The 26,992-nt window shown below is 37.6% G+C and overlaps 1 protein-coding gene across 1 annotated transcript in view; it reads right to left on the minus strand.

Annotated features, from left to right (window-relative positions):
• Positions 1-6,629: 6,629 nt before the first annotated feature.
• The window catches only part of LOC114030095 (disintegrin and metalloproteinase domain-containing protein 20-like), a 33,716-nt gene continuing 13,353 nt past the window's right edge, over positions 6,630-26,992 (minus strand). The window contains exons 2-5 of the mRNA XM_027844778.1: positions 14,809-14,885; positions 14,494-14,691; positions 14,237-14,376; positions 6,630-6,792 (exon numbers count right to left, since the gene is read on the minus strand). Of these exons, the coding sequence (XP_027700579.1) occupies positions 6,630-6,792; positions 14,237-14,376; positions 14,494-14,691; positions 14,809-14,885 (578 nt within the window). The remainder of the gene's footprint in view (positions 6,793-14,236; positions 14,377-14,493; positions 14,692-14,808; positions 14,886-26,992) is intronic.

Consider the following 26,992-nt stretch of genomic DNA (forward strand, 5'->3'; position numbering starts at 1 on the left):
ATATATATATATTTTAGTGGTTTCATTCAGAAGGCACCTAAGTCTTTTAGTTCCAATTTCTTCAAATATTTTTTCAGTTCTATGCTATCCTTTGTGTTTAATCTGTTAGATTTGTCCAATTCTTTAAAACAATTCATCTTATTTTTATTGATGCCTTTTGTTTCTACAACTTATTAATTTCTAAAACATTCCCTGACCCCCCACTCAGTAAGCCATGCCTTGTAACAAAGATTTTTTTAAAAATAGTTTAGGAAAACTAAGAAATACAATGACTTTCTGTTAATATACATAATATTTAACACTCATAATGCCCCCATTATAATAAGGGAAAGGATAGAAATTTTCTTACTTCTTCTTTAGGGTCAAGTTCAGACATTATTAATTATTATTTAATTGTAATTATTAATTGTTCTTTTTATTTACTTTGTGGTAGTCAATGTGTATGTTGCTTTCCTAGTTTTACTTGCTTCACTCTGTAATAATTCATGTCTTACCATGTTTCTCTGAGTTCTTCGTATTTATTATGGTAAAGGAAGATTCCTTTCCATTAATGTTTCACAATTTGTTTAGCCATGCCTCAGGCAATGAGCATCTACTTTTTTTCCCAGTTCTTTTCCTACCACAAAAATTATTGCTATGCATAGTTTGGCGTACACAGAACCTTTCCTTCTGCCTTTGATTTCCTTATAGTATATATGTAGCAGTGGGATCTTTGGTCAAAGGGTATATTTTAGTTATTTTTTAAAAATCATAATTGCAAAATGCTTTCCAGAATAGTTGGGCTAATTCATAGTTCCACCAGATGTGTTCCTATTTTCCTGTAGCCTCTCAAACACTATTTTTATCTTCTTTACCATTTTTCTGGGTATTATTTTCCAGTAATCCAATTCCCTTCTTATTCTAATCCAAGTTTCCCTTCTTATTCTAGTTGCATTGATTTCATTTGTGCAAAAAGATTTAGATTTATATAATCAAAATTGTTTATTTTATCTTTATTTTATCCTCTCATAGAGAGAAGTAGCAGTGGTTTTATAAAAACCAGTGTAAAGATTGTTGGCAAAATTTATGCACCAAGTAAAATTATCTCAGGTTCATTCAAGCATGAAAAGGGAAGAGGGACCACAAAAAGAAGAACAATGGAAAAACTTTGAAAAAAAACACAAAAAAATTTAATTAAGAATTTTCTCCATCAAGCAGAGTAGAACTAGCACATTTGAATCCTCAAGTCATAGTCATATATGTATTTATAGAGGAGGTAGTAATGGCACTAAAGAAAGCAAAGATGGGAAAAGTAGCTAAAATTGGATCAAATGTATATTCAAGGTATTCCAAAAGTGTTAGTGCAGCTTTAAGTTATTAAGGTTATTAAATCTATTAAAACTTAAAGCTGTACTAAGACTTTTGGAATACTCTGTACAGGACATAGTTTCTGGAGGCAATATAATTGTGACCCTGTTGACAGACGACAGATACAAGGTATCTGAAGGAGGGGGAAAATAACAAAGATGTGGAAGAAATCTTGGACAATTAATAATCAAAAAAAAAGGTTTCCAGGAGAACAGTAACTACTCATCAAGAATGCTAACTCTCCCATCTATACAAAATATGAGAGTCATCTATACATGAATAGATGGCATCCTTGATGAGAGTATTAGGGAACAACCAGACTTGTAAAATCAATATTCACTTATGAACTACACCTTGACTATTTTGCAATTAACTGGAAGATATAAGGAATATAGGATCTTCCTGTGCTTGTTTGTTGATTATGAAAAAGCATTTGGTTCAGTAGAAAATGATGCCTTGCAAGATTCTATTACAAGCTGTATCTCATTTTATATATTAAGATCCTCTAAGATTCCTTGAAATTTATGTCAACAGAAATAATCTTGTTTAATGACTCTTTGACAGTAAAGACCAAATAATGCATGGGAGATATCTGTTCCCCAAAGACATTTGCCCTTGTTATGGAGGAAATCCAGTCCAGGATCCAGATAGAAAAGGGATTCCCTGTAGTGTGGTCACCTAGATGATCTAACTTGGGGATTATGTGTTGATCGTCTCAAGCCCTAGAACATTTCAGAGCCTCCTACAAAGGATCTGTAATCACTCAGAGGAATCTGGCCTGTCCAAACACTTAGGAAATACTACATGGATAAAAAAAATGTCCGTTGCCTAGATTTCAACATGAATTTGGTTAGATACCCTATAGAACTTGTATATATCTCAGGAACAAACAGTATACAGATGGACAAGTAGTTGGACCTCGAGTTGATTAGGAGGAGAGGATTCTGAATTGCTTTTGGGAAATTACAAGGCTCTTCTATTGACTCTATACTTCTCACGAAAACAAAGGCCCATTTTCCCCATTATAACACCTTACTGGTATTGCTATATGGCAGTGAGATGTAGAATACCATCTTCTCCAAAGAACTAAAGATGATAATCATGAAAAGGGCTACTGAGAAGTGTATGGTAGATAGAAACAGACTGCAACACATTTCAAGGAACCCTAAGGAATGTCAGGAGCAAAGGACAATTCTCAAGAAACTGTAATATGGAATCAGAAGAGGGGTTGGTCGTGTGGCAAGAGCAAGTGATGCTAGGTTGACAGCTAGAATGCCCCAAAGGTACCCTTGCAATACTGGGATAAAGAGAACAAGGGCTCCAGCGTATTGGGTGGCTCCCCTGTGGTAAACTTTTAGAAGAACATTGACAGGAGTTACATAAAGATATGAATGGGCTGCAGTCTGTATGTTGGAAGGAACTCCCAAATTGAGATCACACATGCTTTTGACTGTTTTGGATATGAGTAACTTTCAGGATCTCTTCTGTTCTTTGTGGGATTAAGAATTCCACCCTAGCCATAGCTGTAAAAAGTATCTGATTCGTTTTTCTTCTAATTTTTTTAATGATATGACCTTTGTAGACCATATTTATTTTGAGCTTATTGAAATATATAACACATTGGATTGAATCTATGCAACAAGGTTGTAGGGGCAACTACACTGATGTGTAACCTACTCAGCCTGCTACTTGACTTCTTAGTTACCATGTTCATTCTCATCATCTTAAATTCTAAGATGATCCACGAGTAGGTATGGATATTTCTTTATTAGTTACTACAATTGCAACATCATATCAATTAAGTCTGAGCCCCTATTCCAGTTTATGACATTTTATTTATTTAGTAAACTGGAGAAAACATTTTTCTTCATAAGTATTTGGCTCATCTCTTGCTCCATTTATAGGTATGTGAATATGTGTATCTAGCTATGTATTTATATAAGTATTTGTATGAAATTTTATATCTAATATAAAATATGAATACATTATAATTAATATAGCATAGAAATGTTAATGTCATATAAATATATTGTATAAAATATAGAAATCTGATGTAATATGTGAAATTTATAAAATTATATGTAGTTCAGATTACACACATAAAAAATCTGCATTGTTTGTCCCAGATGTACATACATACCTATATCTCAAACTCCCAATCTCCTAGGCTGCTTAAATAAATATCAAGGTTACTCCTTATTAACACAAACAATAAGACTGAGACAAATAATTATTTACCATGTTTCGGCTGTGAAATAGTCACCTTTAACTATCACTAAAGTAAATAACTTCTCTTTAATTCTGGAAACATGGGTCTCAACACTCTGATTTATCAGGATACCGACAAAAGTTTCTTAATGTTTTCTTCAAGACATTAAAAGGTTAAGACATCTCTCAGGAAAGAAGCTCTCTTCCATCGGCTTCTCTCTGTACCTTACTCAGCCTTCAGTTCTCCTAGTATTGTAATAGTCCAGAATGTTAAACCTCCAGCCTCCCAAGTTTCTGTTGCCTGTTGGAGGGAGAGCAATGCCATCTCCAGTCTCTGTGAAAGAGGCTATTGAAGCTCCTGTTACACTTCATTGTGGCAACACCGTCGGCATTTCCCCCTGTGGCCCTTTTCCTATATAAAGGAGCTCTTGCTCAAGTGGTTTCTGTTCTTAGGATTGTCCCAATACTGAGCAGTTAAATTCAGTTTTTACTGATTCTTACTTTTATGGTCTGTACCACTGATCCTCATCCATTTTTTAAACCAATTCCCAATAGTTTGGTTGTCTTTATACTACTTATTTTCTTATTCTCTCTTCACCTCCTTGAGTAATTAATTCCTATTTATCACATCAAACTATTTTCTGAATTAATGATTTCTATCCCTACTTTCTCTTCTTATTTTAATTAAAATAACAAGCACAAACATTTCCATATAGAGAGAAGTATAACAAAATAGCTTGTATAATAACTATGAACTTATGTGCAATTTGTTTTTTTTCAGGAACTGTATATATTAAATTTAATAAGGTAGTAACAAGTCTGTCTTATTTGTGTCTCCTTTTGCACTTTTTGGGGGATTTTCTTTAAAGATGTTTTAATGATGCTCATCCCCTGCCCCCTTCTTATTTATCTATGACTAACTTACTGTCGGAGGGCAGGAGTAACCTCAAGAATAAGAGTACTCATCTATGAAGGTGCCATTGGATGGGATGGAGCGAGATTGCTCTCACCACTTGTTTTCACATCTTCCCTACCTGCACTTCTTATTTCTAGTGGATCTTCTTCATCCCCCTATGCCCTCTAATTCTTTTAATCGGTTTCTTTCCATTTCCCTCTGCTGGTCCAACCTACCACATGCTAGTGGGGGTCCCTAACCGCCTGCAGAGGGGTAAGCCTGGCCCTGGTCAGAGACAAGATGAGCTTGTGAGCCTGAGGGACCTCGGGTCCCGCCCTGTAGGTGCCATCTGAGTGCGAGGTTGCTCCAACCCTAGATCTGCCCTGTGGCTCCTACTCTCTCCTCCTGCTGCTTTGGGGATACTTTGGGGGCAGTGTCTCAGAGGCCTCCATATGGGAACGGCTTGGGATGTTTCTGGGCCCCTCCTGAGAGCCACCCTCCTGATGCTTGGTTCTGGATTTTCTGATTGTTTCTGACTGCCTGCAGCCCCTTTCTGGCTAGTGCTAGGTCTCCTCCAAAATAATCATTCCTAGACAGGTGACACTCACCAAAGAGAAGAATATACTTGGGAAGTTAGTTTACCACCTATATCTCTAGAACAGAAGGGACATGGTGCACCTGTGGCCTAAGACGCTGCTACTGCCCCGGCACCTGCCAGTGCTCACCTGTTTGGGCCAGAGCACCCTGCAGAAGGAGGAGCCCTTCATCAGGTCTGACTGCTACCACCATGGCCATATGGGGGGGAACCTCATCCCTGGCTGCCTTCAGCACCTGATTCGAGGGTCTCTGGTAAATGCTGTGGGTAGATGATCTCACATATGAAAATGAGCCCATTCTCACCTCTTCCCAATTTGGACACGTGGCCTATCGGATAGAGGAGGAAAAAGGGGTCTGAACCAAGAGTTGGGGTTTAACACAAGAGGGAACTGGACTCCATAGGTTACTGATTCAGAAAAAAGATAATTTAATTATGAAACAAGGCCTTCCTTATGATTGGGGTTCACAGGCCAGGTTTATGGAGTTTGTGGCAGTGGTGGACAACATTCTCTTCATTTATAAGAATAGTAACCAGACACAGGTTCAGGAATATATATTAAATGCAGTCAATGCAGTGGATTCGATTTTTAGACAGTAGGTATTTGCATTTTTTTGATTGGGATTGAGATCTGGAACCAAGGACAATTCCTTAGCACCAACAGCATAGAGCAGCTACTGGAAGATTACAGCAAGCAGAAACAACATGACCCTTTACCCCGTTTGAAGCATGACTCTGCTCAACTTTTCATAAATCATTCCTTCCCTGAAGTTCTTGGGCTTTCCTACCTAGAAGGAATATGTTCACCTCCACTGGGGTCCAGAGTTAGTGTTTTCTTTGGCAATAGCTTGCCTTTTTCTGCTCATAATGTGGCTCAAGGGCTGGGCCAAATTTTTGGTATGCAGCATGATAGTGAATTTTGCATCTGTGGGCAAACCAACTAAATCATGCAGAATTCCTGCTCCCAGGCAGCTGAATTCAGCAACTGCAGTTGCACCGATTTTTATTCCACTGTCTCTGCAACAGGATCTTGTTTGAGTACTCTTCCAATCTCACAAACACCCGCCCTGGCGAAACGGTGGGAACCAAGTGGTGGCAGGTATTGAGGGGAGTGACTGTGGCTCCCTGAAGCTCTGTGAAAAAGATCCCTGTCGTCCAGCCGACTGCATGTTAAGTTTGGACGCATTGTGTGCTTTTGGATCTTGGTGCAAAAACTGCAAGATTGTATCATCGAGGAGGTTCTGCCGAGAGGCAGCAGATGAATGTGACCTTCCTGACTGGTGCAGTGGAACCTCCCAAGAGCGCACAGAAGATGTCTACCTGGAGCGCCGTGCAGAGAAGCAGGTTAGTGCTATCCACGTCAATGCAACAACCACGATGCCCACTGTGAAAAGGTTTTTGGCCATGGGTCAAAGAGTGGGCTGTTGGGCTGCTACCAAGTGAACAGCCAAGGTGACCGGTTTGGCCACTGTGGTATCTGAGATTCTGCACGTGTAAAATGTGACACCGTTGGCTGTTTTATACGGAAGAGTTCAGTGTGAGAATGTGAAAACTTTTCCCCCTCTTCGAAAGCACTCGATTTCACTACAAATGTATGTGAATGGAGCCACATGCTGGGGTACTAATGATCTGGGCACGGGTCTGGCTGATGTGGGTGAAGTGAAGGATGGCACAATGTGTGGCCCAGGCAAGTTCTGTTTCCATAGATACTGTGCCAGTTTGCTTCTCCTGAAGTAGGCTTCCACACCTGAGATGTGCACCCACAAAGGTCTGCAATAATAATAAAAAAAACCCAAAACACTGCCACTGTAGCTAAGGCTGGGCCTGTCCCAACTGCCAGTTCCCTGGGTTTGGAGGAAGTCTTGACAGTGGTCCTGCCCCAGTGGAAATGTCCTCTTTTAAGGTATTATGTTCCTAGATGTGAGTGCTAGAGTTGTATTTTTCTGTATGGGGTTGTGTATGTGCTTTCAAGATTGGGCATGATCCAGATAAGACTAGAAAAATGTACTTTAACTTTTGCTTTATTATGTTTTGTCTTATGGAAAGAGAAAAGTTAGGAAATGGCTAAGAGGAGTGATCACAGGACCGCTAAAGTGATCCCCTCCCCTCATCCTACTGGTGTCAATTAACTGCAACCTGAAACCAATTCCCAGCATCTTTATCTTGATTATTCAGTGTTATAAGGCATAAAAATAAAACTTCACTGTGCCTGGAACTAGATTCAGTGTCTTTAGTTTTTGAGCTGACACTGGGGATCCTGCCTTGAGAATAATTCTTTTCCCACCCATTTTAGATATCTAAAGATGTTTTATCTTTTTATGTAAAGTTAGTTTTGAACATTCATTTTTAGAAGTTTTTGAGTTCCAAATTTTTCTCCTTTCCCTCCCCCACCTCCAAGACAGCAAGCAATCTGATATAGGTTATACATGTACAATCAAACATATTTCCACATTAGTCATGTTGTGAAAAAAGAATCAGAACAAAAGAGAAAAACCACAGGAAAGAAAAAAAAAAACAAAAAAAGTGAAAATAGTATGCTTTGATCTGTATTCAGACTGTAGTTCTTTCTCTGGATGTGGATAGCATTTTCCATCATGGAGTCTTTTGGAATTGTCTTGGGTCACTGTATTGCTGAGAAGAGCTAAGTCTATCATAGTTGATTATTGCACAATGCTGCTATTACTGTGTACAACATTCTCCTGGTTCTGTTCATTTCACTCAGCATCAGTTCATATAAGTCTTTCCAGGTTTTTCTGAAGGCCACCTGCTCATCATTTTTATAACGCAACAGTATTCCATTACATTCATATACCACAACTTGTTCAACCATTTGCCAATTGATGGGCATTCCCTCAATTTCCAATTCTTTGCCACCATAAGAAGGGCTGCTATAAATATTTTTGTACAGGTGGGCCCTTTCCTGGGAATAATTCTTAACCAAGGGATCTTCTTACCCACTGTAACTGGTAACTGAACCCAATGCCGAATTTGCTGGTTAGAAATCCTTGTGGGTTAGCACAGTGCCTGACCTGTAATAGATGCTTAATGAATTTGGATTGATTGATTATTTTTTCTTTAGCAAGGAAGAAGAATGCCAGCAGAGCTTTGTTTCTGTTTTGTTTTAAAGTGTCAAAGCTCTTGTTCAAAGTCAACTTTGAATATTTAAAATTGTTTTTGCTTTGCATACGTTTGCATGATTTTAAAAGACCTAGTCTTTTCCTACAGTACAATTAAGACAGGATCCTCACTCAAACTAGGCCTTAGCTGCAGTCTACTCAATCATCTAATAGACTTTACAGCATTGTTTTCATTGGCTAGCAAGGATGAGTTTTAGGTGTGATTTAAGGGGCAGAATTACATAGTGGATAGAGTTTAGATTGATGTTAAGACCTGGGTTTACCTCCAAGTTGAGCACATACTGGCTGTACAACCTAGGCAAGTGCCTTAACTTGTCAGCACTCCCAGGCTCTAAGACCACAATACAGTTGGGAGTCTGCATCTGTAGAGTTTCTTCATGGTGAATTCCCTTCACCAATGAAATAATAGGACTGGACCATTCCATTCCTTACTCTCCATTCCAAAAAAAATGGAAAATCTCCCCTTACAACTTCCTAAGGCATTTCATCAGCATGATGTAGTATCAAGAATGCTGTTCCAGGGCTGAGAAGTTCTAGGTTTGAGCTCCTCCTGTTTGTTATAAGCTTTGTGACTTTGGGCAAGTCATTTTAACTTGGAGCCTCAGTTTCTTCATCTAAAATGGGGGTGTTATTTAGGTGAAGGAAGCCGCTCTGGCTCTGAAGTCAGAGGACTTGGGTTCAAATCCCATCTCTGGTACTTTTATGTCACTTCTGGCAAGCCATTTAAGCCTCCTTGGGCCCTCAGTTGGCCTAGTAGGCCTCTGAAGTCCCTTCCTGCTGTATCGTCTTAGGTACGTTCTCTCTTCCCTGGATTGTCATGACACTGCTTTGTCATGGTTCTCTTTTCACCCGTTTGACTACTCATTCTCCCTGTCCCACTCTTTATTTGTGGGTGTAGCCCAAGTCTCTGTTCTGAGCCCTCTCCTCTCTTTTCTTTTCTCTCTCAGACCTGATCTCCTCAGTTTCTATGGATTCAACTGTCATCACTATGAAGATGATTCCTAAGTCCTCCTCTCTCTCCTGAGCTCTCTAGTCTTTCATTACCAATTGACTGCTGGACCTCTCCACTTAGATACACCATAGGCATCTCAAAAATCACATGCCCCAAACTGAACTCATTATCTTTCTCCTTAGAACTACCCCTCCTTCTCACTTTACAATTTCTGTTGAGGGAAATAACTACCCCTCCACCCCACCCTGATTCATGCTTCGATTTACATTCAGACTTCTGCCTCCTTTTGGTTTTTTAAATTTATTTTTCTGAATCTAACAACAACAACAACAAAAACAAATGAAATAAGCATTTCCAAATGCATAACAAAACAGAAAAAGAGGATTATACATGAAGCTGCTATGCAGTTTGCTTTTCTTTTAAAATCTATAATAAATTTAACATGTGACTTTCAAAGCTCTCCTGCTTGTCTGTGTTTCTTGCTCGCTCTATATCTGCTCTCTTCTGTGCCTTTAAAAATGGTTTGATAATTTTTTTCTTTTTTTTGAGGGGCCACCTCTAGCCTTCCTTTCTCTTCACCAACCCCCCAATTAAAAAAGAACAGAAAAATAAAATTTTTGTTAATAAATATGCATAATCAAACAAAACAAATGACCACACTGGCTGTGTCCAAAAAACATGTACCTTCTTCTACATCTTTCCATCACCTTTCTGTCAGGAGATGGAGAACATGCTTCATTGTTGTTCTTCTGAAATCATGGTTCTTAAGGCTTTCAAAGTTGTTTGTCTTTATAGTGTTTTTATTATATAAATTGTTTTCCTGTTTCTGCTCACGTAACTATATCAGTTCATAAAAATTTTCCCAGTTTTCTCTAAAACAGTTCCTTTTTTCATTTGTTATTGCACAATAATATTACATTTATATGCTGTAATGTGTTTAGCTGTTCCTCAATTGATGTATACCCCCATCATTTTCCTTTGCTATGATAGGAATAGGAATAGTTGCTATAAATATTTTTGTCCATATGGGTTCTTTCCCTCTTTAATCTCTTTGGGATATAGGTCTAGTAGTGGTATCACAGGGTCAAAGGGAATGCAGTTTGGTTAGTATTGGGGCATAGCTCCAAACTGCTTTCCAGAATGGCTGGACCAATTCAGAGCATTAGCATTGCATTGCATTAGTATGCTTAATTTCTCGCATTAAGGATAATACCAGGTTCATAACCTGGGAGTAATCCTTTTTTTATTATTCTCTCCTTTGTTTTTCAGTATTTCTAATTTGGTGTTTAGTTGAGGATTTTTAATTTGTTCTTTTTCTAGTTTTTTTAGTTGCATGCCCAATTCGTTGATCTCCTCTTTCTCTATTTTATTCTCTATTTAATTAAGAATTTAGAGATATAAAACTTCCCCTAAGAACTGCTTTCACTGCATCCCATAAATTTTGTTATGTTGTCTTATTATTGTCATTCTCTTGAATGGAGTTATCAGTTATTTCTATGATTTATTGTTTGGCCCATTCATTTTTTATGATTAGATTATTTAGTTTCAATTATTTTTTAGTCTGTCTTTCCATGGCCCTTTATTACATATAATTTTTTATTGCATCATGATCTGAAAAGGATGCATTTAATATTTCTGCCTTTCTGCATTGGATTGTGAGGTTTTTATGCCCCAGCACATGGTCAATTTTTGTGTATGTGCTATGTACCGCCGAGGAAAAGTATATTCCTTTCTATCCCCATTCAGTTTTCTCCAGAGGTCTACCATGTCTAACTTTTCTAATGTTCTATTCACCTCCTTAACTTCTTTCTTATTTAACTTGTGGTTAGATTTATCTAGTTCAGAGAGGGAGAGGTTGAGGTTCCCCACTAGTATAGTTTTGCTGTCTGTTTCTTCCTGTAACTCCCTGAATTTCTCCTCTAAGAATCTGGATGCTATACCACTTGGTGCATATATATTTAGTATTGATGTTGCTTCAGTATCTATTGTATTTTTTTAGCAAGATGTAGTTTCCTTCCTTATCTCTTTTAATTAGGTCTATTTTTGCTTTTACTTTGTCTGAGACCAAAATTGCTACCCCTGCTTTTTTTTATTTCCACTGAAGCATAATAGATTCTGCTCCAGTCCCTTACTTATACTCTGTGTGTTCCTTTGTTTCAAATGTGTTTTTTGTAAACAACATATTGTAGGATTATGGTTTTTAATCCATTCTGCTATCCACTTCTGTTTTATGGGAGAGTTCATCCCATTCACATTCACTTATGATTACTATCTGTGTCTTTCTCTGCATCCTATTTCCCCTGTTGATGTTTTTCTTTCTCCTTTCTCCCTTTGGCTACCACCTTTCCCTCAGTCCTGCCTCCCTTCTATTAGCCCCCTCCCTTTTCTTCTTCTTTATCCTTACTACTTCTTCCCTCCCTTCTATCCCCCCTTCCTTTTCTTTCCCCTTTTCCCTCCTACTGCCTATAGGGCTACTTAGATTTCTATACCTAACCAATTATGTTATTCTCTTCTTCACCCAAATTCGATGAGAGTAAGGTTCAAACAATGCTCATCTCCCTCCCTTCTTTCCCTCTACTGTAATAGGTTTTTGTGCCTTTTTCTGTAAGTAATCTACCCTTGTTTGCCTCCTTCTTTCCTTTTCTCCCATTACCATTCCCTTAGTTAGATCAGATTAATCCACTTACTTAGATCCATTGAACCCACTTGATTAGTTTTTTTATCATTACATCAAAGTTAACTTACACTCATCCCCTCTATGTATACCCCTTTAAAATGGTGTAATAACAATACAGTTCTCAAGAGTTACAAGTGTCTTCCCTTGTTGGAATGTAAACAGTTTGCCCTTATTAATAACATTTTTTTCTGTCCCATTTACCTTTTTATGTCTTTCTTGAGTCTTGTATTTGAAGATCAAATTTTCCGTTGAGCTCTGGTCTTTTTATCAGGAAGATTTGGAAGTTCCCTATTTCATTGAATCTCCATCTCCTCCGCTGAAAGATCATGCTCAGTTTCGCTGGGTAGTTTATCCTTGGTTGTAATCCAAGTTCTTTTGCCTTAAAGAATATCGTATTCCATGTCCCATGATCTTTTAATGTAGACTCTGCAAGGTCCTGTGTAATCCTGACTGTGGTTCCATGATATTTAAATTGTTTCTTTCTGGCTGCTTGCAGTATTTTCTTTTTGATCTGTAGCTTTAAACCTAAATCTTCCATGAGAATGATTTCTCATTTCTTTTTTTCTCATTTCTTCACTTCTTGAGGGAAATAGTCACGTTACCTTTGTTTTTAGATCCTCAGTATCTAGCAGAATAACTTGCACATAATAGGAACTTAATAAAATAAATATTTGTTAAAAGAGGAAAACCCATGAGCCAGGTGGGCAAACTCCTGCCTGGCCTGACACTAAACCCTTTCTCCTCCTCTTTGTTTCAGCATTTAGCCCAGGATTCTCTTTCTTGTTGGTAACTAAGACATTCTCTCACTTTAAATTTTTTCAAATAAATCTTTTATTGATGTGATAAAAATAACTCACTGTTATTTCCCATGGAACCCATCGCTCCAATCAAATCCTCCCTTTGAAAAAAAGTAGTTAAATAAAACAAACCAAAACACTGGCTTTATATGACAACATGTACTTCATTCTATACCTGTAGATATTACTGTCTGTCTGTCTTCTGGAGTCGAGTTTAGTTGCTGCATTAACCAGGGTATTGATATCTTTCAATATTGTTTTCCTTCACACTGTCATGGTTATTATGTAAATTGTTCTCATGGTTCTGCTCACATCATTCTGCATTACTTCATACAGGGTCTTCCCAAGAATCTCCAAATTCTTTGTAATTGTCTTGAGTCACAATAATATTCCATTCCATTTGTTTTCTACATTTGTTCAACCATCCTCTCACTGATAATGTACCCATTTAGTCTCTAGCCACAAAATTGCTTCTGTCCTAATTACATGAGACCTTTTCTTCTGTGTTTGAGCCCTTGGGGTATAATCCCATAAGTGAGATTACAAGTCCAGTTTATGACGTGGAACCAAGATGGTGAAGTAGACAGAACATTCTAGCTGACCTCTCCTAATATTCCCTTCCAAACAACTGTTAAAAAATGCCTCAAATCCAATTTTGGAGTGGCATAACCAACAAAATGTTGGGATAAGACATTTTCCCAGCTCAACACAATTTAGGAGGTCAGAAGGAGAGGTTTGTAACACTGGGGTGGGGGTTGGGAGTGTAGCAAGGAGACCACACTGCCTGTGGGCCTTGAAGGTGGCAGTAACAGCAGTATCAGGAGCTCTCACTGCCTTAGGCAGTAAGGGGATTGACAATTGGTCAGAAAGAGATTATAGGAGATCCCTGTGCAGATACTAGGTATGAGACTGGTCAGCATTTAGCAACTCCATTGCCCATTACCCAGTTCCAGATCACAGTTCCAGGGCAGAGAGGAGTACTAGGAGTACTAGGAGCACTGGAGGTTGCAAAAGAGCAGGGGCCCTTCCTAGGTGAGGACAGGAATGCAGACCAGGAAAGCAGTGACCCCATGTCTTCCTGGATCACACCACTTTGGAAGCACTGAAAACTTACAGACCCCCAGAACTAGCTGTGAAAACAGAAAGGCAAAAAATCCTGAAGTTTGGGATGGTGATTTCTCTTCCTTCTCTCCACCTCACCCCCCAAAGTGAGCATAGCCCAACTCTAACCTAGTTAATGTCAAGAAATGGGCTGGAAAAGGAGCAGATAACAACATAAAAGAAAGCTAGTATGGTGATAGAGAAGCTTAAGGACACAAACTCAAGATAACAACTTAAGAACATCTACAAGCAAAGTCTCAAATAAAAGTATAGATTGGACAAAAGCCCAACAAGAATTCTGAGAAAAAGCTAAGGAAAGCAATTTTTTTTTTACAAGAGCAAAAAAAAAAAGCTGATTTTAAAAATCAAAAGTGGTAGGGGGAAAATTGGGAAAAGAAATGAGAGCAATGCTCACGTCCAGTGACAAGACGTCAGAGTGAGGAAGGAACCTCTGAAGTCCCCCCCAAATTCCTTTCCAACCTAGTAAACTGCCTCAGAATTGATCGAGGAGCAGGGAAGCAGCTTACCAGTATGGCAGGAAAAGGTCTTTTTCATTATTGGGGTGGGAGGGGATTGAGGTCCAAGAGTAGAAGCAGCAGCAGCCAGCCAGCCTCACAGTAGGGGGCCTACAGTAAGGCTGCAAGGCTGGGGCAATCCACCTGCCCTCCTGTAAACCAGCAGCCTCTTAGGCAAATGAGCAGTCTGTGCAGCACAGCAAGGCCCCACCGCAGTGACTCTACCCCCAAGGACAAGGCACCAGTGAGGCCTTGACCCTATTGCTGACCAGTAGTGAACCAATAGCAAGATACCCCCTATGGAGCCGGTCAGTAGAGAATCTGTTTCCATAGCAACCCTGTAACAGCAGGGTCCCATCCCTGGAGTAGATCAGCAACAAGATTTCTCCTTCAGGGCCTGCCAGCAGAGAGGCCTTGTTTCCACAGCAATCCAGCAGCAAGGCTCCACCCTTGGGGCAGGCCAGCAGCTAAACCCCATACCCAGGGGAGGCCAGCAGGGAGGGCCCACCTGCCCAATACAAGCCAGAAGGGTAGCCTGCCCTCTAGTGAAAACAAACAACTAAGCCCTGAAGCCCAGTGAAAACCAGCAATAAAACCCTGAGCCCCAGTCCTAGCAGCTTGGGACAATGCAGGACCAGATCCCAACTCTCACATAAAAACACTAAGTCACCAAAAAAGGCAGAAAAATGAGCAAAAAACATATGAAAAGGAACTTGACTATAGAAAGTTACTATGGTGACAGGGAGGATCAAAGCATAAACTTAGAAGAGGACATTGGTGTCAAAATGACTAAATGTGGAGCCTCAATGAAAAAATGTAATTTGGTCTCAGGCCCAAAAAGAATTACTTGAATAGCTTAAAAAGGATTTTAAAAAACAGATTAGAGCAGTAGAAGAAAAATTGTGAAAAGAAATGAAAGTAAAACAAGAGAATCATGAAAAAAAGAGTCAGTGGCGTGGGAAAGATAAAAAATTTACTGAGGAAAATAAGTAACTCCCTAAAAAAATAAAATTCACCAAATGGATAAGAAAGTACAAAAGCTCACTGAAGAAAATAGTTCCTTAAAAATTAGAATGAGCAAGTTGAAGCTAATGACTCTATGAGACATCAAGATACGATAAAACAAAATCAAAAAGTAAGAAAAAAATAGAAGAAAATGTGAAATTTCTCATTGGAAAAACAACTGACCTAGAAAATAGATCCAAGAGAGATAATATAAGAATTATTAAGTTACCTGAAAGTTATGATAAAAAAAGTCTGGACAACATCTTTCAAGAAATTATCAAAGATATCATACAAATGGGAAAAGGACCTGCAAGCACAAAAATATTTATAGCAACTCTTTTTGTAATGGCAAAGAATTGGAAATTGAGAGGATGCCCATCAATTGAGGAATGGCTGAACAAGTTGTGGTATATGAATGTAATGGAATAATATTGTGCTATAAGAAATGATAAGCAGGCTAACTTTAGAAAAACCCGGAAAGACTTGTATGGTCTGAAACTAGTATGAGTGAAGTGAGCAGGACCAGGAGAATGTTGTACACAGCAACAGCCACATTGTGAAATGACTAATATTGATAGACTTGACCCTTCTTAGCAATACCAGGATCTAAAGACATCTCCACAAGCCTCATGATGGAAAATGCTATCCACATGCAAAGAAAGAACTATGGAGTTTGAATGCAGATCGAGGCATACTATTTGCTATTTTTTTCTTCTATTGTGTTTTGTTTCCTCTTTCTGGTGGTTCCTCCTATTAGTTCTAATTCTTACTTACAACATCACCAATGTGAAAATATGTTTAATAGGAATGTATATGTATAGCCTATATCAGATTGTACACCATCTTGGGGAGGGAGGTGGGAAAGGAGGGGGAGAAAAAATTAAAATTCAAAAGCTTATGGAAGTGATTGTTGATAATTCAAAATAAATTATTTTAAATAAAAACAAACAAACAAACAACAACAACAACAAAGTATATGTTAAAAAAAAAAAAGAAATTATCAAAGAAAACTGCCATCATATTTTAGGACCAGAGGGCAAAATAGACATTGGAAAAATCCATCAATTACCATCTGAAAGAGATCCCAAAATGAAAACTCCCAGGAACATCATAGACAAATTCCAGAGTTCACAGATCAAGTAGAAAGGACTACAAGCAGCCAAAAAGAAACCATTCAAATATCATGGAGCCACAGTCGAGATTACACAGGATTTGACAGCTTCCACGTTAAAGAACTGGAGGGCTTGGAATATGATATACCAAAAGGCCAAGGAGTTAAGATTACAACCAAGAATCACCTACCCAGCAAAACTGAATATTGGACATGTAACAAAATAGAAAGCTTTCAAAGATTTCTAATTAAAAGACCAAAGTCAAATAAAAAATTCTGACCTCCAAATACAAGACTCAAGAGAAACATAAAAAAGTAAAAAAGAAACAAGAGAAGATATAAGAAATTCAATGAGGTTAAACTGTTTATGTTTTTGTATGGCAAGAACTCTTAAGAACTTTATTACTATTAGAGCAATTAGAAGGAGAATATATAGACAAAGCATGTGGATATAAGGTGACTTTGATGGGATGATAGCCCCCCAAAAAATAAAATAAAGGAATGAGAAAGAAAATTGCAGTGGAAGAAGGAGAGGAGAGATTGAGTGGGGTAAACTATCTCACACAAAAGAGGCATGAAAGAGCTAGTGGTGGGCAAAGCTTAAACCTTACTCTCATCAAAATTGTCTTAAAGAGGGAATAGTGCACACACTGAGTTGGATATAGAATTCTATCTTACCCTGTAAGGAAGTAAAAAGGGACAGGGATCATAGAAGGGGGAGAGGAGACTGATAAAAAGGAGGGTAGATTGGAGAAGGCAGTGATCAGAAGTAAAACACTTGTGAGGAGGGAAAGGGTGGGGGTAAGAGAGAGAGGGGAATAAACCAGGGAAAAATAGCATGGAGGGAAATACACAGTTATTATAAATGTCAGTGTGAATGGGATGAACTCACCCATTAAATGGAAGTGGGTAGCAGAATGAATTAAAAACCAGAATCCTGAGCATGTTGTTTCTAAGAAATACATCTGAAGCAGAGAGATACACCTAGGGTAAAGGTAAGGCACTGGAGCAGAATCTATTCTGCTTCAGCTAAAGCAAAGAAAGCAGGGGTGGCAATCATGATCTCAGACAAAGCAAAAACAAAAATGATCTAACTAAAAGGGATAAAGAAGGAAACTATATCTTGATGAAAGGTACCATAGACAATGAAGTCATATCAATATGATACACATATGCACCAAATGGTATAGCACCTAATATTTGAAGAAGTTGGATAAATTATAACAGGAAATATTCAATAAAACTAGACTAGTGGGGGCCTTCAACTTTCCCCTCTGAGAGCTAGATACATCTAACCAAAAAATAAATAAGAAAGAAGTTAAGGGAGAAGCTAGATAGTGCAGTGGATAGAGCACCAACCCTGAAGTCAGGAGTATCTGAGTTCAAATCCGACCTCAGACCAAACACTTGACACTTACTAGCTGTATGACCCTGGGCAAGTCACTTAACCCCAATTGCCTAAAAGCAAAAAACAAAACAAAACAAAGAAAGAAGTTAAGGAGGTGAATAAGATTCTAGAAAAGTTAGATATGATAGATCTCTGGAGAAAATTGAATGGGAATAGAAAGGAACATATCTTTTTCTCAGCAGTACATGGCACCAAAACAAAAATTGACCATGTATTAAGACATGAAAACCTCACAACCAAATGCAGAAAAGTAGAAATAGTAAATGCATCCTTTTCAGATCATAATGCAATAAAAATTATATCCAATAATGGGCAATGGAAAGAGAGATTAAAAATTAACTGGAAATTAATATAATCCTAAAAAAGTAGGTCAAAGAACAAATCATAGAAACAATAATTTCATTAAAAAATGACAACAATTAAGCAACATTCCAAAATTTATGGGATGCAGCAAAGCAATACTTTGGGGAAAATTTATATCCCTAATTGCTTACATCAATAAAATAGAAAAAAAGCAAATCAATGAATTGGGAATACAATTTAAAAAATTAGAAAAATAACTAATTAAAATCCTCAATTAAACACCAAATTGGAAATACTGAAAATGAAAGGAGAGATTATTAAAATTGAAAGTAAGAAAACCATTGAACTAACAAATAAAACTAGGAGCTGGTTTTATGAAAAAAAATGAATGAACCATTGGTAAATTTGATTAAAAAAAAGAAGAAAACCAAATTACTAGTATCAAAAACAAAAGGGATGAATTCACCACCAAAGAAGAGGAAATTAAGATAATTGTTAAGAACTCTTTTACCCAATTATATTCCAATAAATTTGACAATCTAAACAAAATAGATGAATATCTACAAAAATATAAATTACCCAGATTAACAGAAGAAGAAATAAAATACTTAACCCAATCTTAGAAAAAGAAATTGAACAAACCATCAATGAACTTCCTAAGAAAATATCCCCAGGACCAGATGTATTCACAAGTGAATTCTACCAAACATTTAAAGAACAATTAATCCCAATACTATATAAACTATTTGGAAAAGTAGGCAAAGAAGGAGAACTACCAAATTCCTTTTATGACACAAATATAGTACTGATACCTAAACCAGGAAGAACAAAAACAGAGAAAAAATATATAGACCAATTTCCCTGAAGAGTATTGATGCAAGATTTTTAAATAAAATACTAGCTAAAAGATTACAGCAATCTATTATAAGAATCATACACTATGACCAGGTGGGATTTACACCAAGAATGTAGGGGCTGGTTAAATATTAGGAAAACTAACAGGTGGTGCAGTGGATAGAGTACTAGGCCTGGAGTCAGGAAGATCTGAGTTCAAATCCAGCGTCAGACACTTACTAGCTGTGTGACCCCAGGTAAGTCACTTAACCCCTGTTTGTCTCATTTTGTCATCTATAAAATGAGGACACAATGGAGAAGGAAATGGCAAACCACTCCAGCATCTTTGCCAAGAAAACCCCATGGACTTTGAGTCAGATATGACTTACCAACATCAGTCAAGCATTTCCTGATCCTTATAGAAATGATAGGTGGGTTCAAGCATGCGTACCCTAAGAGACGTTGTAAGAATAAATAGAAGCACGGTGCCTGGCTCATAGTAGATATGTAATAAATCCTAATCGACTGTCTGAAAAGGAGTCTGACCGGTAGGACCTGGCCACTGTCCGGGCACCAGAAGGGCAGAGAAAGGTTGGGAGCCTCTGACACGTGCTGATTAGTGTGGAGACCCAAAATCTTTGGAATGAGGAGATTTTACTTAAATTCTAAGGCAACAGTTATTTATTAATGTGCTAAGAGCTGAGGTTACAAAGAAAAGCAAAAAACCCCAGTTCCAGCCATCCAGAAGCAAATCTGCTCATTCTAATGGGGGAGAGAGTAAATAAATAATTAGGTACATGCAAGATAATACACAGAGTAGATAGATTTAAGGTGATCTAGAAAGTGAAGTCTCTAATGGGTGGGGAACGTGCAGCCTCGAGGCCACATGTGGCCTTCTAGGTCCTCAAGTGTGGCCCTTTGACTAAATCCATTCACGTGTGGCCTCAAGGCTGTGGATTCCCCACCCCTGCGCCTAGCAGCTAAGCAGCTAAGGGGGCTGAGAAAGGCCTCATACAGAAGGTGGAATCTGAACTGAATCTTGAAGAAAGCTAAGAAAACAAAGAGGGAGGTGAGGGGGGCAGAGAATCCCAGGCATAGAGGACAGCTGGTGGGAAGTCACAGAGAAAGGAGATGGAGCATTGTTTTCAAGGAACTGCAAGTATTCCAGAGTAGCCGGATCATAAAAGTGCTTGGATTGAGGAGTAAAGGGTAAGATTGTAAAGGTAGAAAAGAACCAGCTTATGAAGAGCTTTAAATGCTAAATAGTAGTTTATATTTAATTCTGGAGGTAAGAGGTTTTAAGTGTAAAGATGACTCTAAGGGTGGACAAGCCTGCATATGACAAGGCCTCATGAGTTGCAAGGGCTGTGTCAGGTGTGACGTGAAGGGAGGCAGGACAGACATCTCTAGTCTCTTCTCTGACCTTTCCAAGGGAGACTTTAATCCCTGTCAGGAAGGTAGGAAGTTGAGGCCAGAGGCCACTCTGCTCTCCTTAGAAAAAGAGGGTACTGGATTAGAATTATATGTCTATTCCCTTAAGTACTGTTTGTGTAGGTATATGAAAGGGTTCAATTTAACTTCTGACTTTTGGGTCATTATTATTGGGAGGAAAGGAAGACATCCAAGCTTTATATTCAAAGTTTGACCCCTTTCCCATCAAAATACCAGTTCCACAATGAATACACGTAGTGAATAGTCAAGAAACCCACGTATCCAAATAATGGCAGAACAGAAATCAGTGAAGGTATACATAAGAGAATACATATCAGAGTGAAGGATGTTTCCCATTGGAAGTGAGATAATGAGACAGAGAGACAGAGACAGAGACAGAGAGACAAAGACAGACAGAGACAGAGAGAGAAATGAATCTCACCTGAGGGGAAACTTCCCATAGTCTCTAGAGTAGCAAGCTGGGGAAAGGGACACAATTGAGATTGCCACCTCCTCTCAAGTTTTTCCATAGCTTTTTTTTCCCTTCAGCAACTTGAAGTGAGATTGGCCTCTGCTAAATTCCCTCTCAAAGCTGGAAGCCAGAAGTTCCTGAAGTGACTTGTAGCTTGAAGAATAATATAAAGAAGAAAAAATGAAGAAGGCTGGAGCTCCTGCACTCTCACCAACTCCTCCATACCCCTTACTCAGGGCAGGGCATTCATCTCCAATGAGGAGAGAGAGTCCCATAACAATGGGCTTTGGGACAGGGGTTATATTCCTCTCCTGGGCTGAAACTCTTTGTAATCCTTTTCAAAGATCAGCTGGGGCAGGTCCAACACCTGTAAGTATACGGTATAAGCACAAACATCAGTGCAGTAAAATAATAAGGGTGCTTTTCCTGGCTTCTCTGGTAGCCAACCCTCAGTACTACTGAAACTAAAATAAAACAAATGCACATTAACAGTTTATGCAGTAGACATGGCACTTGACAGAGCATTGCTTGAGAGGATGCTCCAGCAACACCATCCCTAATCACACATAGGACATAACATCTGCACATTTCGAAAGTACATTTATATCCATAATATATGGATCAATTAATTAAACAATCAATTAAAAGCAATAAGCATGGCTAAAAAAAAGCAAAGCCAACTAGCTGCAATAATACCCATATCAGTGGGCCTACAAAGTACAACTTAACTATAAGCCAGTATGTATGTACAACAATTAACAGACATTGCTATAGCACGAACATAACACAAAGCAGTCAAATGAACATAAGAGAAAAATAAAAATGAGCATACTCAAACATGTAATTCACATGTACAGCAGTAAATATATGCAGTTACATGTAAGCCACATTTCACATGGGCAATCTCTAGCATTATTGCCTGGACATTTGTAACTATATTTTCAGGTTTACTTGTAATATCCCAACTCAGCCTAGTAACTGGTCTTTTGTTTTTGTTTTTGTTCTTTTTTATGTGAGGCAATTGGGGTTAAGTGACTTGCCCAGAGTCACACAGCTAGTAAGTGTTATGTGTCTGAGGCCGGATTTGAACTCAGGGCCTCCTGACTCCAGGGCCAGTGCTCTATCCACTGGGCCACCTAGCTGCCCCAGTGACTGATCTAATAGGCTAGTTCTCTCGTCACTGACTGATCTTTCAGTTCCTATACCCAAGGTAATGCTATGGCCTGACCATCAGGATAATTATAACTTTGTGTGTCTGCACCTGGGCCGAAAACCATGCCGGCTGGCTATCAATATTTTCGAGCTTTGTGGGTTGAATCTGTACCCATGAGTCTTGGCAGAAGTTTTAAGCAGGAAAGAAGTTGCCTCTGGCTTCAATTCTCCTGCCTTCTAATAATACACAGTTTCCTTCACTGCATGTATTACTTTCAGTGCCCATATCTGGGTCAGAAAGTCTTACAGATGGTGAACAGTTTTTTTTTCTTAACTTTTTCCTGGGTGAATGTCCATCAGTTCTCTCCATCTGCTCATTATAAAGTGCAACTAAATCTCCTTTAGTGGTTGAGGTGAATACTCTTGATAGAGTCTCCTCCATTCTTGTATTCATTTTTACAAGATTTTGAGTTCCAAATTTTCTCCCTCCCATCTCCCCTCCCCTATTCCTAAAATGGTAGGCAATTTGATATAGGTTATATATATGCAATTATGTAAAACATATTTCCGTATCAGTCACAGCTGTAAAAGAAGAAACATATCAAAAGAAGAAAAAAAATGAGAAAAATAAAGTGAAAAATTATGCTCTGATCTGCATTCAGAGTCCATCAGTTCTTTATCTGAATGTGGTTAGCATTTTCCTTCATGAGTCCTTTGTACTTGTCTTGAATCATTGTGTTGCTGAGAAGAGCTGAGTCATTCATAGTTGATCATCACACAATGTTGCTGATACTGTGTACAATGTTTTCCTGGTTCTGCTCTTTTCACTCAGCATCAATTTGCACAAGTCTTTCCAGGTTTTTCTGAAGTCTGCCTGCTCATCATTTCTTATTGCACAATAGTATTCCATTACATTCATATACTATAACTTGTTCAGCCATTCTGGGGCTATTTTTAAACAGACAAATTGTCCAGTCTCTCAGTTACTTTGTGTGGGTTAGCTTTCTATCAGTCAGCTAATTTGTGAGTCCCTTGAATGCCAAAGTTTCTTTTTTAAATGTGAAAATTTTTGTATTTTATTTTTTCCAATTAGATATAAAAAATTTTTTTAACATTCTTTTTTTAAAAATTGAGTTCCAAATTACTTCCATTTCTCCCTTCCTGGAGAAGGTAAACAATTTGATACAGATTATACATACACAGTCATGCAAAGCGTATTTTCATATTTGGCATGTTTCAAAAAAGAATACAGACCAAAACAACAACAACAACAACAACAAGAAAAATAAAATTTAAAAGGGAGGTGGACAGCATTTTTCATCATGAGTCCTTTGGAATTATCTTGAGTCATTGTATTTCTGAGAATAGCTAAGTCACTCACAGTTGGTCATTGTACAATATTGCTGTTACTGTGTACAGTGTTCTCCTGGTTCTGCTCACTTCAACTTATATCAGTTCATGTAAATCTTTCCAGGTTTTTCTGAGAGCATCCTGCTCATCATTTCCTATAGCACAATAGTATTCCATTCCAATCATATGCCATTCCCCATTTGGTGGGCATCCTCTAAATGTCCAATTCCTTGCCACCACAAAAAAGCAGCTATAAAGTATTTTTTTTTTACATATAGGTCATTTTCCTTTTTTCTCTTTAAATCTCTTTGGGATGTGGGCCTAATAGTAGTATTGCTGGGTCAAAAGGTATGCATAGTTTGATAGCCCTTTGGGCATAGATCCAAGTTGCTCTCCAGAATGGTTGGATCAGTTCACAACTCTGTCAACCAATCCATTAGTAATCCAATCTTCTCCAACATTTGTCATTTTTCTTTCCTGTTGTGTTAGCCAATCTGAGTGTGAGGTGGTACCTAAGAATTATTTTAATTTGCATTTCTCTAATCATTGGTGATTTAGAACATTTTTTTCTCTTATTACTGTAGCTAGCATTTCTAGCATAATATTGAATAATAGTGGTGATAATGAATATCCTTAATTCACCCTTGATCTTATTGAGAAGGCTTCTGGCTTATTCTGATTACAGATAATGCTTGCTGATGGTTTTAGATAGATACTACTTACAGTTTTAAAGAAAGCTCCATTTTTTTCCCTATGCTTTCTGATGTTTTAATGGGAATGAGTATTGTATTATATTGAGAGCTTTTTCTGCATCTGTTAAGATAGTCATATGTTTTCTGTTGGTTTTATTGACATGGTCAATTATGCTGATAGTTTTCTTAATATTGAATGAGCCCTGCGTTCCTGATATAAATCCTACCTGGTCACAGTGTATAATCCTGGTCATATATTGCTGTAATCTCTTTGCTAGTATTTCAGTTTAAAAAATTTTTGCATCAGTATCATTAGGGAAATTGGTCTATAGTTTTCTTTCTCTGTTTTTGCTCTTCCTGCTTTAGGGATCAGGACCATATTTAAGTTGTAAAAGGAATATGGTAGGACCCCTTCTTTGCCTATTTTTCAAATGGTTTATGTAGTATTGGAATTAATTATTCTTTAAATGTTTGGTAGAATTCACTTGTGAATCCATCTGGTCCTGGGGATTTTTTGTTAAGGTAGTCATTTATGGCTTGTTCAATTTCTTTTTCTAAGATAGAGTTATTTAAGTATTCTCTTTATTCTTCTGTTAATTTGGGCAATTTATATTTTTACATACCCATTTCACTTAAATTGTTAGATTTATTGGTATAGAATTGGGCAAAATAGTTCCTAATAATTGCTTTAATTTCTTCTTCATTGGTAGTAAATTCACCTTTTTCGTTTTTGATGCTGGTCATTTGGTTTTCTCCTTTCTTTTTTTTTTAAGTCAAATTAACCAATGGTTTATCTATTTTATTGGTTTTTCATAAAAACAACTCCTAGTTTTATTTATTAGTTTAATGGTTTTCTTATACTTTCTATTATATTAACCTATCCTTTCATTTTCAGGATTTTCAATTTGATATTTAATTGGGGATTTTTGATGTGTTCTTTTTCTAGATTTTTTAGTTGCATGCCCAATTTGTTGATCTGCTTTTTCTCTATTTTATTAATTTAAGCAATCAGAGATAGAAATTTCCCCCTAAGTACTTCTTTGACTGCATCTCATAAATTTTGATATGTTGGCATTCTCTTTGATGAAATTATTGATTATTTTTATGGTTCATTCTTTGATCCACTCATTCTTTAGATTTGGATTATTTAGCTTCCAATTCACTTTTAATCCATGTTTTCATGGCTCTTTATTCAATGTAATTTTTATTGCATTATGATCTGAAAAGGATGCATTTAATATTAATGCTTTCCTGCATTTGGGTGTGAGGTTTTTATATCCCAACATAGGGTCAATTTTTGTGTAGGTGACATGTACCACTGAGAAAAAGGTATATTTCTTTCTATTCCCACTCAATTTTCTCCATCTATCATGTCTAATTTTTCTAAAAAATTGTTCATCTCCTTAATTTCTTTCTTGTTTATTTTTTGGTTAGCTTTATCTCCAATATCTACTTCTTCCTGTAACTCATTTAACTTTGCTTTTAAGAATTTGAATGCTGTGCCACTTGATGCATATATGTTTAGTATTGATATTACTTCATTGTCTATGGTACCTTTTAGCAAAATCTAGTTTTCCTGCTTACATCTTTTAATTAGATCCATTTTTGCTTTTGCTTTTTCTGAGATCATGATTACTACCCCTGCTTTTTTCTTTCTCCCTTTTTTTCTTTTAAAAGCTGAAGCATAATGGATTATGTTTTAGCCCCTTGCCTTTACTCTGGGTGTGTCTCTTTGTTTCAAGTGTTTTTCTTGTAAACAACATATTGTAGGATTCTGGTTTTCAGTCCATTCTGGTATCCATTTCTGTTTAATGGGTGAGTTTATCCCATTCACATTCACAGTTAATGTATGTATTTCCCTCCATCCATTTTTCCCCCTCCATTTAGCCTTCTCCCTCTCTCCTTTCATTCTGTCTCTAGCCAAAAATGTTTTGCTTCTGACCACTGCCTCCCCCAATCCACCCTCCCTTCAATCAGCCCCATGTCCTCTTATGCCCTTCCCCTCTACTTTCATGTAGGGTAAGAGAGATTTTTATACCCAACTGAGTGTGTATGTTATTCCCTTTTTGAGTCATTTCTGATGAGAGTAAAGTTCAGATGTTGCTTGCCACCTCACCATCTCCCCCTCCACAGTAAAATCTCTTCCTTTCCAACCTCTTTTATGTGACACCCCATTTTACCTCTCCCTCCCCTCTTCTCCCAGTGCATCCCTCTTTCTTTAGTCAACTTATACTTGTGCCCTCTGTCTATGTAAATACACTCCTTTTAACTGCCCTAATAATGAAGTTCTTAGGAGTTAAAAGTATCATCTTCCCATGTATAAATGTAAACAGTTTAACCTTATTGAATCCTTTCTGATGTCTCTTTCCTGTTTACCTTTTTGTTCTTCTTTTAGGTTTTGTATTTGAAAGTCAAATTTTCTATTCAGCTCTGGTTTTTACATCAGGAATGCTGGAAAATCCTCTTTTTCATTAAATGTCTATTTTATTTCCCTGAAGGATTATACTCAGTTTTGCTAGGTAGGTTATTCTTGATTGTAATTCTAGATCCTTTGCACTCTGGAATATCACATTCCAAGCCCTTTGATCCTTTAATGTAGAAGCTACTAACTCTTGTACTATCCTGACTGTGGCTCCACAATATTTGAGTTGTGTCTTTCTAGATGCTTGCAATATTTTCTCCTTATCTGGGAGCTCTGAAATTTGACTATAATGTCCCTGGGGAGTTTTCATTTTGGGATCTTTTTCAGGAGGTAATGGGTAGATTCTTTCTATTTCTATTTTACCCTCTGGTTCTAGAATATCAGGGCACTTTTCCTTGATAATTTCTTGAAATATGATGTGGAGAGTCCTTGTTTGATCGTGGTTTTCAGGTAGTTGAACAATTCTTAAATTATCTCTTCTGGATCTGTTTTCCAGGTCAGTTGATTTTCCAAGGAGAAATTTCACATTGTCTTCTGTTTTTTCATTCTTTGGATTTTGTTTGATTGTTTCTTGATGTCTCATGGAAT

Source organism: Vombatus ursinus, unplaced genomic scaffold (assembly GCF_900497805.2).
Source record: "Vombatus ursinus unplaced genomic scaffold, bare-nosed wombat genome assembly UNPS02014945.1, whole genome shotgun sequence".
Lineage (NCBI taxonomy): Eukaryota > Metazoa > Chordata > Mammalia > Diprotodontia > Vombatidae > Vombatus > Vombatus ursinus.